Source organism: Rhododendron vialii, chromosome 9a (assembly GCF_030253575.1).
Source record: "Rhododendron vialii isolate Sample 1 chromosome 9a, ASM3025357v1".
Taxonomy (NCBI): Eukaryota; Viridiplantae; Streptophyta; class Magnoliopsida; order Ericales; family Ericaceae; genus Rhododendron; species Rhododendron vialii.
In genome coordinates, this window is record NC_080565.1 from 26,955,487 (window position 1) to 26,975,706 (window position 20,220).

At 38.3% G+C, this 20,220-nt stretch overlaps 1 protein-coding gene across 5 annotated transcripts in view; it reads right to left on the minus strand.

The window, feature by feature from the left end:
- Window positions 1-20,220, minus strand: part of LOC131302081 (DExH-box ATP-dependent RNA helicase DExH5, mitochondrial-like) — a 116,121-nt gene that overhangs the window by 78,720 nt on the left and 17,181 nt on the right. For 4 of the 5 annotated variants that reach the window (XR_009191595.1, XM_058328680.1, XM_058328678.1 and 1 more), the window contains exon 2: window positions 13,562-13,720. Coding sequence is in view for 4 of the 5 variants with exons in the window: in XM_058328680.1 (XP_058184663.1) it covers window positions 13,562-13,720 (159 nt within the window). In the remaining variant the exon portion in view is untranslated. Of the gene's footprint in view, window positions 1-13,561; window positions 13,721-13,897; window positions 14,102-14,325; window positions 14,530-20,220 lie in introns of all 5 variants that reach the window. The other variant, XM_058328679.1, reaches the window with a different exon arrangement.

A 20,220-nucleotide genomic window follows, 5' to 3' on the forward strand; every position in this document is an offset into this window, starting at 1 on the left:
GATTATATCTTGTAATTTATAATGTTTCATGTAATTTTGAAAATATTGTCTTATAGAAATAATTGAGATCTATTATATAAGATTCATATTGGATATAAAATTCAATACTAATTTAAAGATATAACTTATTTTTTATCCGATTATAATTGAACTAAAAACTATTAAATCCGGACGAAGAGAATAAGTACTTAAAATGAGTTCTGGAACGGATTCGTCTAATCTGGCAGCAGGCATGTCTGTGGGAATTGCAAAAATCTCCACTAACCCGGTTTCCGAGGCTCTTGGAAAATGGATAGTAGACTTAGTAGTATTGCATTCCAATAAAACTATGGATAGTAGGCTCTTGAAAAAGTGTGAGTTGATGAGGTTTGTTGATTTCAATCCATGTCACAATCAGCTCACGGTCACGGCCAAGCAAGGAAAAGAAGATGCGCTCGTGATCAACTTTTTATTATTTTGGATAATGATCGATTTTGGAAAATAACCTCCACCCATTAAGCATAGGTTAATGGATAGAAAGTGTATTGATATTCGAAAAAAGTACTATTTTTGTTTTAAAATATTTGTTCGGTCTGCGAAACGAAAACTCAAAAATAATGCATTTTTTTCAATAAAAAAATTCAAACTTTTTTTTTATAAATTAAAAGAACTCATCGATATCTAGTGTATTGTACAAAAAAAAATTAAATTTTTCTTGCAAAAATTGTATTATTTTTATGTCATCGTTTTGCGAACCAGGCAAATATTATGAGACGGAGGGAGTATGTTGATATCCTTGAAATGTGCGTTGATATCCAAACTTATTTGTCATTATATATTTATTATCTTCTGATACTAGGCGGAGGTTAGTAATAGAGGTGAGCAAAATATCTGTCAAACCGCGAATCCAATCTGAACTGATCCAAACCAATCGATTTGTTTCGGTTTTTTAGGTGTGTGGTTTGGTCCCGGTTTATAAAATGTAAAAACCGAATCAAATGGTTTGATTTGCAGATTTACGGTCACGGTTTTGGTTCCAAACCGATCCGAACCGTAATTCTCTATACTTCATTTAATTGAATTTTATTTGAAAATTGCTAGATAATAAAAGACTCAATTGTGATATACCTTCTTCATCTTAGTACTATCAAATGAGTTTGAATTCATTTTTAATAATTTTTGGTGATTTTAATGAAACAAAATGCTAAATTGTGTGAAAGTGGAGGAAAAAGTGTAAAAAGTGAGTTGGAATTTCTTTTCTTTTTGTTTGCTTATTGACAACTTAGTTGGCTGTCAATAGAATAATTCTTTCATGACATTGGTTCAAAATCAAGTTTTCTTTTAAATTTCTATGTGAATCTTCGTTTCTTCAAATGCTTTGTAATCAGATTATTTCAAATTCAATTAAACCGTGGTTTAAAACCGGAACCAAACCATAGTCTAATGGTTTGGATTGGTTCGATCCTATGCATTTTGTAGATTGGTTTGATTCTCAAAATCTTTGATCCATAAGAGTTGGTTTCGTTAGTGGTTTATCACAAAACCGGACCAATGTAATCCATGCTCACCCCTAGTTAGCAAGACCGATTCTTTTTTATTGCATTACTCTGGAGTACGAAGCGTCATATCATAAACCTTTTCTGACTAATTAATGTTTACATGCTAACAAATTGTTGTAGTAGTAGTATAATTTATGTTATTCAACGATATCGAGTTGAACAAATCAAATACAAACCGAGTTGGCTCCATTTCAAGTTACAATTTGGGAAGTTTAACTAAATTACTTTGTGTTAACTGGAAAATTAATTAATGAGAAACAACGACAATTGATTAGTATTATTAGAGTTGTTCTTCGAATGTAATAATCAAGGATGGAGTAGGGGGTTTAGTAGAGGCGGTTGCCACGACAAGAATTTTAAAAAATACAATTATTATATGTAAAGTAAAAAAGTTATCTCCAACTTATATAGACTCGCCGCTACTAGATTTTTTCCCTTATTTTTTGCTATATAGTAGTCTTAAATCCACTATTTTTTTTTTGAAGAAAGGAGACCTGCTTAACCTCTGAACCTCGCCTTCCAATAAGGTTGAGAAAAACCTAAGCGTAGGGCTAGGTCGTCGGTAGCATAGTAAACCGGCAAGACCGGGATCGTACCACAGGGAATTCGCAATATAGCTAGTCTGGATTGTAGGTTTAAAAGGTAGACTGCGGCGTTCAAGACGGCCAACTTGATTTTGCTTAGAATTGGTGAAAATCGCCCGGGCAAAAGACTAGGAAAAAGCTTAGTTAACTTAAAAGAGGCAAGTCTAAGGATCTTCTAACCCTTGACAAAGGAGGTTACCGGTTCTCAAAATGACTCAGGCGAGAGTCACGACCGCGTGCTCTCGCCCGGAGAATTTAACTTTTATGACTACGTTTAATGAAAGATGTGATTAAACGGAGACTAACCAACTTGTTTGACAAATTTATCGAACACATAGGAGGCCACGAGCCCTCGGGGAGCCGCTTGCCAAGACCGCTTGACAAACACCTCACCAAGTAGTTAACACCCCTTTGCTTGGACCAAAAATGCAAGTTAAGTTCTATTCCGTAAATCATGCTTTTAAGCCCGAATGTTTGAAAACCAAATAACCACCTAAGTCCTCGGGAAAGATTATCTCAAGACTTGGCCAAACGACTACTCACACATACTTAAAGCAAAACAAAAGCATAGAAATAAGACATGAATCTAAACCGATAGAAATGAAAATAAAGTTGATTTTATAAAGGATCTAGTCCGCGGCTACAACATTAATAAACGAGAAAACATTAAACGACAAATACCTTGAGGAGTTCTTGAAGAATTTAGCTAGAAAAGCTTGAAAGCCATTAATGGAGTTCTAGAAAAATAAAAGACTTAAAGTGGAAAGTGACAAGATGATCAAGAAGAGAGAGAGAGACCCTATTTATACAAGGTGGTCTCTCTCTCACAAAATATCCCAAGAAAATATCCCAAAAGTAACCAAAAGTGGAAAACATTCCAAAAGTAGAAAGTAGAAAAAGCAGCAAAAACGTGGCTGTAATCTGCAGTATGAACCGGTACTGGCCAATTCCCAGTACCGGTTCATAGGTCTTCAAAAGCTGGAAAACTTCAACTCTGGACAGTATGAACCGGTATTGGCCAAATCCCAGTATCGGTTCAAAGGAGGCAGAACTTCAAATTTTGCTCTGCTTTGACCCAGACAGCCCGACAGCGACCCGACACCTTCTTTGGCCTAGATTAATCACCCGACGGGGCTTGGTGGAACATTGCCTCACTACCTCGAACCCTTGGATACTTCCGACTACGATCCTTGGCGTTAAGAACCGCCTTAGCACCGCGTATTACCTGAGACAACCAAAACAAACCTTTACATGCAAAATGAGATACAAAAGATATCTAAGGGAATCAAAATGCTACAAATTAGGGAACTAGAGCACCAAGATTATACAATCTTGGTTGCTCATCAAGACCCAAAATAGTATTCCAAAACTATATTAGTCTTTTTCGTACTCCATGTGTAAATGACAAATATCATTTACTATAATTTTTATTATGTTACGGTCGATGACTATTCATATTGCAATACATCTTTTTATTTTTTTAGTATATATTTTGCGGACCCGGGGATACTGTCAACCGGAGGTGCTTGGCAATTGTACTCGAATTAGATCTGAGCCATCTATGCTGAGATGAACGGCCAGATCGGCCGCTCCGCACCACTGCCAAGCACCCTTCCTCCAATTCTTTGCATTTCGCAATTACTAGAGTAAAATCCTGATTCCGTCCCTGATAATAATCACAAAAGTTTTTGGAGTCACCACAAAAATTAAGCTAAATGTTACGAAAAATATGTGTAATGTAATCAAAGAGAATTTTGTAATTTATCAATTTTAAAACAAAACACAAGTAACAAAAGTTTTTGGAGTCGCCACACAAATTAAGTGAAATGTTACGGAAAATAAGTGTAATGTAATCAAAGAGAATTTTGTAATTTATCAATCATAAAACAAAACACAAGTAACAAAGGCGCAACAATGATTAAATTTCACTAACCTCTCCGGAACTTTTTGACAAATGCAGAGACCTCCCCTGAGGCTTCTGAAATGACACTGAACTTCTTTGCTTTTGAAATTAACTATTGTTCAGAATCTCCCATTTCGTTAAATCTACACTAACGCCGTTAGTTTTTATTACTAATGTACTAAAATGCCCTTCAATTTAATTTATCGTTTAACATATAAACATTAAATTCCAATAAACTTTCTTCTTTTGTTTTGGTATTTGACAAGTTAGGAACACGCAAAATTAGTAAATTAGTAACTTATAAGGAAATAAAATACATGAAAGAAAACGAATTAACCTTACAAACATTGAAATATAACATGTATCCGTAATTAATCAAATACATTTAGTTAGTTGTAATTTAACATTAAAAACTCCAATTAGAAAAAATTTTGGAATAATAAGACTTGGTTGTTTATTTTATTTAATAATCGAGGTCATTTTAGTCATTTAGTAGTAAAGACTAACACGTTCTTGCGGATTTAACGGAATTGGAGAATTTGAACAATAGTTTCAAAAGCAAGGAAGATCAGTGTCATTTCAAAAATCTCAGGAAAGGTCTCTGCATTTGTTAGAAATCTCAGGGCAGGTTAGTGAAATTTACCCATCAAAGTTTGGAACTTTGGATGATGGACTTGGCATCTTTATCTCTTTAAATAAAGGCTTTGCTTTGTCAAAATTAGGTGGGAAGGGACTCAGGGACTTGTGCTTAATTGGCAACGGTGCCAAGCGATCGATATGGACAGTTTGGATCTTAATCTAAACAGTGGACGACTCGGATCTTTGTTCGAGCTTCTTCCTTCTGCAGCACTTATGGAAGACTACCATGGCTTTACAAAAATAACTGCGCTCTCCAATTTCTAGTCTATTTAGTTAAGACTATAGTTGTCCTGTTGAGATATAGGCAGAAAAAACCTTTTCCATAAGTTCTGCATAAGGAAGAAGCTAAAGTCGGGGTTTAGCGTGGTCGGGCTGTGTGGTACTTTTCCAGTCGGGAACATGCCCCGCTCCGTTGCTGTCCCTATATGAAGCAGTGTATTTCTTAAGTTGTTATTTCACTATTTACAAAATTTGAATTCGTTATTTTCTCTCCTATTTTTCTCCAATTCAAACAATTGAAGGAATTTTTTTTAAACTTTTCTTTCTTTTTTCTCAATTTTCTAAAGTTCCAAACAAAACTTTAGCGGGCCTTACCTTGCAAATATAGTACTTATTTTGTCAGTAAATAAAATCAACAAATTAATTCAAAATCTGGCTTAATGTACAAGGTTTGCCAAACGATCCTTTACTCACATCATCTTCTTTTGTATTGGGAAGGTAAATGTTAAACCTCGTAGTACTACGGCCAAGGAAAATAAATAAAAAAATCAATCATTAGATATTCGTTAGTTGGGAAATCCCAAAAAGTAAAAAGTAACAAACCTAAAGTGTCCATTCGCTGCCGCCCAATGGGCAGGCATAAAGCGGCGCATGGGCCTTTTTCCCCCTCGAGTTTATAGCCCGATCCGGCTAACTATTCCCTCCATACGGCAACTCTTCACGTAATTCTTGACATCAACTGTGCCGTACTCCATGGATTCGGACCGTTTCTCTCAGCAATCAATAGTTCAGGTATTATTATTTTTTATATATCTTTGACCGGTAATGATTAGCTTTCACATAGAGGATTTTCGTAGAGGATCCCGATCTCTCATCCACGTGTATTGTAGCACTCGATATTGACTGTTGAGACTTGAGTGCTTAGAGCATCCACAATAGATATAGTAACTATTGTTTTAAATGTGTGTATTAATACTTAGCAAACAAAAATGTATTTCTTGGGCCACAATACTTGTATTAGTTTGTGTGTTAGAGTGTTGTAAATTTTGTAATATGCTAGCATGTGTGTCAAGTTTGGCAAAAATGCTAGCAAAGAATAAGTGGGTTCCATCTCTATAAATTAAATCCCAGCTATAAAACATAAACACCCACTACTACTAATATGCGCCTGTGGGCTCATTTTTGTTTTTTACCCAGCAAATATTTTAACGCACAATTTACCAAATTCAATTCCGAGGTTCTAACACACTCCTACGTTAGTAATGTCAAACACACACACACACTTGTGAAATCCATTTTACTCCTTATACATATTTTAATACACAAATATATCAAATCCATTGCGGATGCTCTTATTAGACGTATATAATCCTTGTAACCGGTTTGAGAAGGGCATGAGTGTTTTTACTAGAGAACAGCCCACCATGGCTTCCCCAAGCCCAATTGTCAGGCTGGGGGTTAAACTATTGGAGCGAAATGCCCTGAATGGCCCGAACAATATGATCGATTGTATTAGCTACTATGTGAGCATCGGGTAGAATATGTAATAAAAAGACGTCAAAATAAATTTGAAGCATTGAACGTACAAACTTGTACGGTGCACATTGGCTTTTATTAATTTTAACCTGGTTTATGTTGAGACTTATGCACAGATACATTTGCACGACGATTATCTTCTACTATCAAATAACTTGCGCTATAAATTCAGTGCTTTTTCATTTCAGTCAGGTTAATGCCATACACAAACGATGGTATCTTGACAAAACAACAATAGTACTACTGAGTTTGACCACAATCTCCATTAGCAAATCATATATTTTTTTGCCCAAAACATAAAGTCAGTTTATCAACAGTACTCTTTGGTGATCGAAGTAGTAGTTCCTATTTAACACAATGACAATGACAAAGACTAGATAGATATGTATGTGGCAACTGAAGACTGTCCAAATAATTCCTATTTAACACAATGACAATGACAAAGACTAGATAGATATGTATGTGGCAACTGAAGACTGTCCAAATAATCAAAGTAAAAACAAAGGTTTTAGTGCGAATTCACTCAGTCTCTTGTTTACATCCTCGTGCGATTAAAAGCAAATACAAATAAAAGGAATCAATTCTTGCTGTGAATTTGGTGACTTCTTCATTTGAATAATTACAATACTTGGTCAGGTGCAAAGAATGCTCTTGATCGTGGACTAACAAAAAAGATCCAAATTCAACACCCCGTTGCTCACGAAATATTTGAATACCAATGCATTACGAATCGATCACATAACTGATTAGCAAAAATCAATTGCACGATGAATAGTGTGGGGGACTGAAACAACCTTTGACCCTTTTGTTGAACGGTGGAGGAATAGAACAGTGGACTGAGTACCTGAAAATCGAAGGGGGGTGTACCTCCGGGAAGAAGCTCCGACGAACAAGTTAGTAAGTGGAGGAATGAAGAGAGTGTATATGCTTGGGAGAAAAAGAGAGAGATCCCCTTGCCTGGAAGGGTACGTAGTGGGCTATATATAGGCAAGGCTTGGAGTGTTGAACAAGTAGGCTGTGCTTTCCACGTGCGTTGCAATGCTCGGATGACGTCACGTGTCAGGTATATGAGTGAAAAAGTTGTTGAGAAAAATTTGTTGGTAAAAACATTTTTATTAGTGCAAACGAAATGTTGAAACTTTTTTATGAGTGAAAACGAGATGGTAAAATGCGTTAAGTGTTTTTTTTATTGTTTTTGTTAGTGGAAACGGAGAATCTAAAACATCAATTCTGTCACGCCCTCGATTTTCAACATAAATAAATAATCATTTCAATAAAAGATTCTCGCATAACATAAATAATATCCAAAATAGTTTCCCACCGGCCTGTTCAACTTACAAATCAAGTTTCGAAGTTTAAGAATATACAACATTTGCACATCGGCCACAATTTAAGCTTAAGTATGGATACAGATAAGTTCTTTAGTTACAAACAGTTTAGTCAAGAAATTTAAGAATAATTAGTTACAAATTCATCTTTAACAAAAGAAGATCATTTGTAAACACCCCAATCCGGACTTCAAAGGAAAGGGTCTTTGAAACGTCCCGATGATGAAATAAAGTAAACAATATCTTCTAGAACTTGGATAAAGGACCCCTTTAGTCCAAAACCCCAAAGCCCAAACAAAAAGCCCAAAAATCTTGGATTGGACCTACAATATCGCACGGAACACTTTTACACCGCACGGCATAATAGAATTCATTATGCCGCATGTAGACATGAGGTTAACCGCACGACATTTCAGGTAAAGTTCTGATTGGCTCAGCTAGTTGTCGGCCACGCCCACTTGAGCCACAGTTACAAGTTGGCTAAGCTGAAAAGGCACTTCTGGCCCGCCCAGAAAATACCCCCACAATTTGAATTCAAAATCATTGGCTCTTGCCTATATATATATATTCCTCCACTTAAGGAAAAGAGGGCTTGAACTCTCTTTCTCTCTCATCATGCTTTCACACCCACTCCTCACTTCCAAGTCTTGAGAAAGTTTACTCTAAAAACATTCTCTGGGCTTCTCCTTTCTCAAAGTCCCCCATTTTTCTCTTCACCATTAAAAGTGAGTCCTTTTACTCACTTAAAGATCCCAACTATCCAATATACCCATCTATTGCACATATCCACACCTTTCTTTCCTCAACCGACCTTACTAACGCTCATCCATTGTCATCCATCCTCATCCAAGCTCAAGATTGAGGGTAAAAACCAAGTTTTCTTGGGTTAAGCTCAGTCTTGACCCTGAGGGAGCTTTCTCTTCTATTAGGCTTACCCTTTTGGTTAAGTTTTGGCTTAAAAATCATTTTTAGAAAATAAAACAACCACTGTCCTGAATGCATCACGCCGTGCGGCGTATCAATGCGTCGTGCGGCGTAGTGTGTTCAGACGCACGGCGTTTCATCAGCTACTGTTTTTCTTATTCAAACTGTATGCATCAAAGTTATCTTTCATAAGGCCTGTTTCTATTGTTAAGAAAACAGTTATCAGTGTTATCAGAATGAGACCATATCTACAAGCCATGTTCTATTTGTAAACAAAGTTTTCTTGATCATCTCAAGCAATTAAACGTACTAAAGGTTGAATCTAATAGTTTGTTTGGTTTAAATTTTGAGAGATTTTTTTTGGATAATCGGTGAGGAGAGATAGAAAGAGAAATGAGATTAATAATTGAAAAAAAAACTTATGAGAGACCATGAGCAAAGAGAGAAATTAGGTTTGGGACCCAAAACGAACACATTCTTAAGCATTTAAGTGTCTAAGTAACACCCAATACAAAATAAATTTCTTAACAAATAAAAGAAAACAACTAAAATTAATAATAAAATTTGAAAAAAAAAAAAACCTGAAACAACACGGGAGCCGTGGCCCCCATACGCCCACAAGTAGCTACGTCTCTGGTGCATGGCCCAGACTTCTGCCGTGAGGGCTGAAATGCCTCCAAGCTGGCTAGAAAAGCCCGCAATCAAATTCCCATTCCAATCACGCATCAAACCTCCTGCGCATGCCTCGGAATTATTTGTGCTGCCATTGCCATCAACATTCAGTTTGTAATAACCAATTGGTGGCCGGGACCAGCTAATGTGGGCATTTGAAGGTGGGGGTCTTGAGCGAGGGGTTGAGGGTTGGATGATAAATTCCCATTCAATGGCTTTGGCGAGAATATTGGAAGCGATTTTCTCGACGGGAAGAGTTTCTGATAGATTGTAAGTGATAGAGTTGCCGTGGGTCCAAATATGCCTAATTGTCAAGAGAAAGATGGTATTATGGTATTACAGCGCGCTCCAGAGATGTGGTGCGTGCAGTTTATGGAGTTGGATTTAAGCCAAGGCACAAAATTGGCGGAGAAAGAGTTTGTAGAAGATGGAGGAATGAGTGCCCAAATTTTGTCAAGGGTACCCGCAAGCTTTGTAATCAGTCGCCACAATACCAAAAATTCCTAAAATCAGATATGCAACACTAATTAACAGTTTTCTACTGGTGAAAATTCACTGCATAATCAGTCGCCACAATACCTAAAATAAAAAAATTCCAAATCTTCCAACAGATGGTAATGCCAATAATGCGATCTACAGCTAAATATTACCCACCCCCAACTTATCTAGATTGCACATCCAAGGAATGCAATGCTTTGAGATGGGCATATGAGACCTTATTACAGCTTAATTTTAGGACCATGAGCCTTGAAACTAGGCCATAAGCTAAAGGTTTTCAAATTCAATTCGCAAAACCAGCTCTACTTTCAGCCTCAAACAGTGGGACAACAATGATTGGATTAGTGACCATATAAATAATAACCAACCTGCTAAATGTAAGAGATCAGAAAGAAGGAGCAGAGAGAGTGCAGATACGACTGAAGGAAGCAATCTGCAGTCCATGCCTAGAAGCTGTTGGAGGCCAAATATACTATAGCCGCTAGCATCTCTTCATAGCCAAAGCCACACTTATTTTCTCCACATCCATTCTTATCGAGTTTCAGAAAAGACTGCAGTGTTCCCAGGTTTGACTTTTCAGGAGCAAAATTTAGCTCCAAGTCGACAGATCTCAAAGAAAGCCTTCCAAGGATATCACAGACGCAGTTAGCCAACGCAAAAGTTTTGATATTGAAGAATCTTCAGATTGCTGTCTCCAACAAAATTGCAGAATCGCAATAAGTATCTCCGGGCTGAAGCGCTTTTGCAGAGCTAGACTGTAAAGCAGTGGAAGTTGCCCACCTTACAAACATAAGCAGCTTATCTCCCTCCTGTTAATCAGATGAAAAATAGCTCACACTTCAAATGAATAGAATAATCAGTAATCTAAGCCTGCAATTGACACAACCCCTTAAGAGAACTACTAAATTATAGGTGTATCAAGGACTAATATATTTCACCTTTATATGGAACAGGAATTTTAAGTCGCGGTCTTCTCTGGCCAAACGGTTACTCATGCCTAACAATTATCGAGAGTATTGGCCAATGTGTTGTGGGAATTTGAGACCAAACTAGCTATTTTTCTCTCAAGTGCTAGAAAATTCCATAAATCTCATTGATAGAAGTTATTTTCCACAAATCACATGTTTGAGTTGGTTTTCAACCACTTGCCAAATTTTTAATTAAAATTCAGTACATACTGCACCACTAGTTGAGTTATACTCTCTCTATTTTACAATAATATAGATGACGTTTGGGGCACACTATGCCAATCAAGCCAAATAAGCTCAAAACCCTCTCTATGTACATTGCAAACCCTCTAATTTGGCTACCGAAAGCTTTTTATCATACATGAGCATGTGGATGCACCTAAGAATCAATATCTGTACAGAAGTCACCAACCGAAACAGTGAACTACTGAATAATTGTATCAGTTTGTACCAGAAAGATAAAAAGACTACTTATAAAATGCAGAGAAGCAAGATAAAACGAAGGTTGAATTTTCTACATTTTCTAAATATAAATCAACATATATGTCACTGAAAGACGAAAATGTGTGCAAAGAACTTGAAACTACAAAATTAGCCATTCAGATTTGCAGTCACAATATACAGAGTCAAATGCACGACACATCCAGCATGCTTCCACACATGCATGGGTATGCATCCAAATCAATGGGTGTGTAAATACGCACAGAGAGAGAGGTACCGTGCATAATATGGCCCCTGGAGGAGTGCTCATAAGTATAGTTTCCAGTCCTAATTCTGCACAAGGACTATAATTTCCATCACAGCATACATCAACAACTTTGTACATCTGAAAAGAGCACTCAACAGACAGGGTAAACTGTGGCTGATAAACTTTTCGTTCATGAGATATCTTCAAGGTTGACGTAAGTATCTCCAGAACTGAAGTAACAAGATGAACTTTTTCTATAAGATTGCCACCAACTAAGAGTTCGTATAAATGAGTTGAACGTTCTGAGAGCTGCTCCAGGGCAAACTGCTGCAACCACTCAATTATGTTTTGGGTAGAAATGACATCATTGACCACCTAAATAGAAATAGGAGTTAGGAGCAGGAAGTTTCTGCATTTAGAAACAATCTGTCAAAAAGGAGACACTACGCAAATTTCCTGCCTATTACATCATTCACCTTGATCACCCTTCAAGAGTTAAAAAGAGCTAGGATATCACTTCCAGCTTTGAATAACACACTACTGGAGATCCAAAGCTTTGCGTTGAAAAATCTGGGAATTCCTATATCCCCACGAAATGGAATATGACAAAGCAAGGAGAGCTTAAACACAGCATTATTATGGGAGGCACTACTACTATTATGGCCCTCTAAAGATTTGTTTATGTATAAAAAGAACCTCCATATATGAGAAGATCATTACATATGTAAACAAAAAAAAAATAAAATTAGAAGACTATGAGACCATTCCCAACATTAGAAAGCACCAGCTTCGGACATAAATACTCTCTCTCTCTCTCTCTCTCGGAAACCCTACTCTGAGAAGCTACCCACTGATTGAAGGACCCTCTGGAAACAGTCCTATGTTACACGGATGCAGGTTTGAGTATTGGGTGCGGGTGCATATCTAACGGTCGGATGCCTAAAGTTTAAAATTTGAGGATACGTGGTTATGGATCTAGATTTGCTTCAAGCATTAGATCATGGCTTCAAGCATTAGATCATATCCCATGATCTAATGCTTGAAGCAACAAGAGAAAGAAAGCCGTATGTATAGCGTGATGACCTCATCAGACAAGAGCTAACTTCCAGACTCCCCTTTCCTCAGTCCCAGAAGAGCTAATCGAGAAGGCAAGGAGGATCGGAAGTCTTTCAAGACAGAACGGAATTCGTAGATAGATTGACCAATTACCGGTAAAGGAAGGACATGTAAGAATGGAATGATATTTTTAATAATTCTCAAATTTAATATGTAGAATAATAGATAATTTATGCAATCTAAGTATATTGATTCTTTGTTTTGTGATAAAATCATAATAAAGGCCGATAAAGAATTATGGAATCTATTTTAATTGCCCAAATGTAAAAGCCCAGTAGTAGCCCAACAAGAATAAATAGGTCCATTATACAATTTACAAGCCCAATTCGCAGCCCGAAAGAGTAAAATAAACCCCAATCGTAAAAGGAAAAAAAGAAGTGGCCGTTCTTTGTCACTCTGTAACATCGACGATCGTCGAACGTCTTCCATGCTACCACGCAGTGACGTTTTGTCTGCCAAACCAGGTATCTTTGCATCATCTTCTTCTTCGCTGTCTGGTGGCTATCAAGTAGTCCAGGAATCCTTTATGTGCGGTTTAAAGTGAGGTGGCTCATGCCTCGTTCAATAAGTGAACTTTTTGTTTCTCAGAGTTGCAGTTGCCCAAAGTGGTGCACAAGGAAGGCTTGGCAAAAAACAGCGGTATCAGGTATGTGTATGTGTGAAGAAAGAAAGAGACGGAATGAGAAAGGATGATGGCGATGAGGCAGGATAACAGATGAGAGAAGGAAAGTGAATTCTATGTTGGGTGCCAACTGTTAGGGAGATAAAGGTGTAAACCATCAAAAACAGTAAAGGATAAAGAGTGATCAAGACTCAAGAGTGTTGAATTTAAAGCACTTCCACCCTCAACACTTCAGAAAAGCCTATAAAGAAATTAAGAAATTGCAAAGAAAAAATTGTAATTTTTAAGGCAAGGAAATGGAAGACATAATCGGAATAGCTCATTACCTCCAGTGCTCTGTTTGACAGAGGGAATGGTAAATTTGTCTGAGCTTGATATTGCTTCCCACAGAAGACTGAAACTATTGATGATAACCATGAAATAATACTACAGTGCTCAACTAGATGACGAGCCAATTTATGAACTTTAACAGAGTTCTTTACCACCTGCAATGCGCGCAAAATAAAATTTTGAAACTAAGGTACACAGATGCAGATGCAGATGCAGATGCAGATGGAGCACAAGAAGCGGGGCAGAAAGCTTATTGCCAATATATAAGACATTCTAATCCAACTGCAACCAATCCAAAGTGATTTTACAGAGGCAACAAAGCTTAGAATCACCTGAAGAATCAGTTCTTTTGACTCAATATCTGACAGAGGAGAAGCGTTAAAACCCAGTAGAATCTCAAGGATGTTGTTCCTGATATATATTTGAGCATCATCATCTGAATCAAGTCCTGCATATAGGAGACAAAGTATCCATAGTCTGTCTGTTCTAAAATTAACTGAGCTGCTCCAGAGAAAATTTGCAAACAATGTTATAGACTGGAACAAATGCCAAAATGTATTGTCAGGATTCAGAGTTGATCATTCTTCACGCAAAAAGTACATCAATAGAAAGTTATTCAAATAGTAAATTGTACATCACCCGTGTCAACAAATTTACAAATGACAGAAATATATGCATAGAAGCCTTGCGAGGCTGACTGAATCGACTGACAACATAGAGGACAATAGAAGAAACCAAGTTTTCAGATTAGAAACTAAACCTTCATATTAAGCCTCGCAGAGCCCATCCAAAACTTGCTTATTGTTGAATAGTGATCATGTGAAGGATCCAATAATATGACAGAAGCCTCTGCAACAAACTTAGCAGTGACGGAAGGAATCCTCTGCCATGCGTCTTTTATACCATTTTGCAAATATGTCAACAAAAGCCGAAGCCGCATTAAATCCTTCCTCTTCTGACACTTCTGCAACAAAAGGTTTTAAACTTAAAATAGCGGGAACCCAAAGGTACGTACATTGGCAAAAGAACAAAAGTATAGGTAATACAGAGAAGTACAGAGACAATTCGACAAATAAAAAAAAACTATGCATCAGCATGAACAAGAGGAGGTATAAACCAATATTATGCATCTCTCAATAGTGAAAACTAAGTAGCATGGACATTTCTAAGAAAGTGCCATATCTACAACACTGATATGTCAGACATACATCCGTCGTCATCTCTCGACTCCAGCCACATACCATTGTTCAATAAGCCACACCACCAAACAAGAACCATAAAGATCTCTGGGGATCTTATAGAAAAGTCTGCCCCTAATTCACCATCCTGCAAGCACATGCAACACTGGTTCACAATAACCATCCTACGCCATAATATTCTTCATAGTGAGAATCTTATCCGTAGTTCCACACCAAATGCAGAAAGAAACCTTGCATGAAGTGCGAGTGCCCCAAATGGCTCTCCAACAAAAGGAAGTATTTGGTTCTCCAGCCAAAACTTGGTAAAACGACTTTACCCGAAAAGACCCATTTGCCTTCAAATTCCACCTCAAACAAGCCTCGCCCACCCCGAAGTCCCTTGTCTCATATAATTTCCCTAAAATTCCTCTAACTCCTCTTAACAAAAAAATTTCCTCCAACTCCCAGTCAAGTACCTGCAAAATATCCCACCACACCATCTCCCAGTCCAACCTGAGATAATCCGCACTGAAACATAGCAGGATGAGCGTCTCTTAACTTACATCCCCGCACCAAACATGGTCCCAAAATTTCACCCTCCACCCACCTTTATATGTGTGTGCCTAGAAAATTCACCACACCCTCTCCTAAGTCCTTTTGCTATTTGGATAATAGTTGAATCCAATCAGCATGGAAACAAAAACCTTCGAAATAGGCATGAATGTGAACATACATAAATATTTAGAAACAAAAACTAGAACTCATCTTAAAGTGTAGAAGGATATGATGGTTTAACTAGTCATATTCAACTCTTAGATTTATTCCAGAAAGACTGTGGACACAGCAAATCTATGCACAGATCGTGCAGAGATTGCTATGTGGGGCCTACTACGGGTCCCTCACAAGTGATCCGAGCCCTTTATTATGTTTAAAACATTTTTTCAAGGGTCTTCGCATAAAATCAGCTCAATCCGATACCTATAAATACTTGATCTAATCGTCTAATTTTTCATTCTCTAAAAACCTGAATGAAAAGTTAGATGATTAGATCAAGCACTTATAGGTATTGGATAAAGCTAATTTTTCGAGGAGACCCTTAAAAAAATGTTTTAAACATAATTAACGGATCGGATTATTTATATGGGACTCTTAGTGGGCCCCACAACGCAATCTGTGCACAGACTTGCTGTGTTAGTAGCAAGACTCGATTTATTCTTTTATGGTGCAAAATATGGATAAGCAGATAGGTAGGGCTGTAAATGAACTGAGCTATTCGCGAACTGTTCGAGGCTCGGTTCGGTAAGAGCTCGTTCGAGTTCGATTCGTCTACTAAACGAACTGAACCTGAACTTCAATTCTAGGCACGTTCCGTAAATGAGCCGAACCTGAGCCTAATGGTATTCGGCTCGGTTAGGTTCGCGAACCTATACTTAAATTTAATTAATAATTCAATAGGGGTCTATTTGTAAATGTAAAAAATTTTAAGGTTATATATATAATTTAATACTTATTTTTCTCCCAAATTCTATACGATCAATGAGAGAGTTTGGGTTCGCTTGAGTTTAATGAGCTGAGCCGAATCAAATCTGAGTCTTGACGAGCTCAATTCGAGCTTAGGTTTGGCTCGGCTCGATTCATTTGAGTTTAATGAGTCAAGATGTTCAAGTTCGAATCGAATCCGAGCCGAATCCGAGCCAAACTAGTATCTTAACGAATCCAACTGAGCCGAACCCGAGCCTTGAAAAATTTTAACGAGCCGAACTCGAGCCAAGTTGTTCAGGCTCGAATCGAACTCATACCTTAACGAACCCGAGCCGAATTTAACAGGGTTTGGCTCGATTCGGTTCGTTTACAGCCCTACAGATAGGCTACTCCACGTATCCATCAGTGAGAATTGCACTCAACACCATATAGCCATCTTCAGAGAACCCCACCACACCTATGGTGGGGCCAAAGCTAAGGTCCCATGACTCCCACCACATGCTACTGGCACAAAAGAGTATGTTTAGCCCCACCAAGTGACTCTGGAGACTTGAACCGGAGCATTGGGCGAGGAACTCCACGTACTTACCCAAAAATAGTAAAACAACAGAAACTTAGGAATCACTTTAACTTAGTACTAATGAAAATTGTTTCCTATTGTCAAATAAATTAGTGTTATCAAAAGTCCATAGGATTCTCTATGTATGTGCATAGGATTTCAACAAAATAAAGCCCACAAATTCACTAAGATAATACTGAGAATGATGTTATATAATACAGACGATAATTCTTATTGTACTAGGCCTAATATATATATTTTTGAAAAATTAAAGACATTTTAGTGAAGACTGTCCTGTACTTGCCCTGATAGTTCTTGTAACGCCCCGAATTTTGGGTACGTTAAAAGGACATTTTATTGATAACATCAAATGGAGTCTGGCTCTTATTACAACAAATACTCTCACAAGAGTTCAATATTTACACAAATGCAGGGGGATTCTAAGGTTCCTAACTATAGCTCCTTAGCTCCTCTATTCTTGCCAGCTCCTCATCTCCAAAAGCCTCCACGGTGAACTGCTTACCCTGATTATCTACAAAGTCTGACACATTATACCGGCGTCGCCACCCATATAATATGTCAGGGTCACCAAAAAGGCAACACCGTGAGCTACAAAGCTCAGCAGAGTAATCCCATACCCGCTAACCCATAACTTATAAACAAAACTATAATACAACATCAATTTCCACATGATACATATATACGCAGCTAATCAATGACACATCCACATTCGTTAATCAACTATCGTTGGTGTCCAAGATTTTCTGTGTATCTCCTACGCGACTCATCGTAGACCGTGTCAACATTTTCATTTACAAAACAATCTTTCAAAAACCATTTGTTTAACACACACAATTTACAAAATCATTTGCATTGGCTCCGTACTGCGGATAACCAAGCTACACACCCAACCTCGGTTCCGCCGTTCCGGACTCCCGAGTATCCTCACAATGGTTCCGCCGTCCCGGGTTCCCATTGGCACACAAAAATATTTGCATTGGCTCCGTACCGCGGATAACCAAGCTATACCTCACCATGGTTCCGCTGCTCCGGATTCCCATGGGAACGCACACAACCTCACAATGGTTCCGCTATTCCGGATCTCCATTGGAACACACACAACCTCACAATGGTTCTGCTTTTCCCGGATCTCCATTGGAACACACACAACCTCACAATGGTTCCGTTTTTTCCGGATTTCCATTGGAACACACACAAAAACACACACCACACAATGGGCAAGTCCGGCCACATTGCGGTTTTCAAATCATTTCAAAAATAGTTCATTTAACTCACCCAACCTCGGTTCCGCCGTTCCGGACTCCCGAGTATCCTCACAATGGTTCCGCCGTCCCGGGTTCCCATTGGCACACAATTGCATTGGCTCCTCTCCGCGGATAACCAAGCCATACCTCACCATGGTTCCGCCGGTCCGGACTCCCATGGGAACGCACACAACCTCACAATGGTTCCGCTATTCCGGATCTCCATTGGAACACACACAACCTCACAATGGTTCTGCTTTTCCCGGATCTCCATTGGAACACACACAACCTCACAATGGTTCCGCTTTTCCCGGATTTCCATTGGAACACACACAAAACACACACCACACAATGGGCTACCACGTCCGGCCACATTGTGGTTTTCACAATCCACGCAATGGGCTACCAAGTCCGGCCACATTACGAGTTTTCATACACACAACAGGCTACCAAGTCCGGCCACGTTGCGGTTTTCAAAATCCACACGATGGGCTACCACGTCCGGCCACATCGCGGTTTCCAAAACATTTCAACCTTTTCAAATGTTTCTTTTATACACGCACACACACAACTCACATAATGCCACTCAAAACCGGTCATTATGTAGTTTCAAAATATTTTCTCCTCGAAAAATATTTCCTTTCATTACTCACACCCTAGGTGTCATATTTCTACTTTCTCGATTCTCGTGTCTTGTTACATGCAAAGACTACGCGGTAGGACAACAATAAGCAAGAATCATCCTAACAAGATCATCCAATTCTATATTACTCATCACGCTCAATTACTACTTATAGCATAACGCCACATGTACGGACGCCTTTGGAGTGTATCACTTATGCTTTATTCAAAGCACAACGCCACATGTACGGACGTCTTTGGAGTGAAATCACTTATGCTTTATCACATACCACAAGTAATACAAGCAACTCATATACGCATACTCATAACTATTTTAAAGATCAAAATACGAACACTTCTAATCAAACGATAAGTACGTAAGTAAAGATAACCTACTTTATAATTGAGTAAGTAAATAGGAAGTAAGTAAGGATTTCCTTACAGTTCTTCTAGGCGGTAGTCGGCTACGGAAGGTTAGTTGGCTATCAGAAAGTACGTCGGTGGTCGGGCAGAGTAACTTCCTACGGTGGTCTCCGGTAGCTTCGAAAGAGAAAGGTTTCTCTCGAAACTTCTACTTGACTATCACTACTCTACTTTATGGATCGAAAGGGTGGTCGAGTGGCGGTTTAGTGGCGGCCTAGGTTGAGTTTCTTGAAGAACTCAAGAACTACTCAAGAACATGAAGAACAAAAGAAAGAACAAGAAAGAACAAAGGAATTCTAGAGAGAGAAGTTGTAGAATGGGAGGTGTGAGTTCAATGCTTGGAATGGGGTCCTATTTATAGGAAAAATCTTGGCTCCCTCTCCTCTCTCAAGGCTGGCCCCCCTCTCTCTCACCATACCTTACACTTTGACACTTGTCATGCACTTATGGAAGATCAAAGGCTAAACCCTAGGTTTGCATGGCTAGGTTAGGCTAAAAGGTAGGCTTGCATGGCTAAGACTTGTCCTTGGATGGGATTATGGGAGATTTGTTGGAAGATTTGGAGACAATGGTACAAGGTTCTTGGTTAAACAATTGAAAGTTGTACAATGGGGAGTTATGTTTGGTTAGGAAGAAGATTTACCCATGGATTTGAAAGGACAATGGAAGATCAACTAATCTTCCTTTCACTTTCCTCCTCTCTCTCTCTCCTCTCTCCCTCCTCTCTCTCGGCACCTCTCTCTCTCTCTCTCTCGGCACCTCTCTCTCTCTCGGCATCTCTCTCTCTCTCTCTCTCTCCCCCTCTCTCTTTCTCCCTAGCACACACACACACACACACACACACACACACACACACACATATATATATATATATATATATATATAACAAGAAAGAATAAGAAAGTACAAAGTACAAAGATTCACAAAATCAAATACCCAATAAAGAAATCCAATAAGGCACATGTCACATAAAATAAATAAACTAGTGTACTAATGTACTCTAGGAAGATCAACTCCCCAATAAATTAATCCAATTGGGTACAAAACCCCAATATAAAATAATATATGAGTACTTAGGAGAATATTAGGCCTTAAAGGCTATTAAGGCTACTTAAGTACTTTAATAA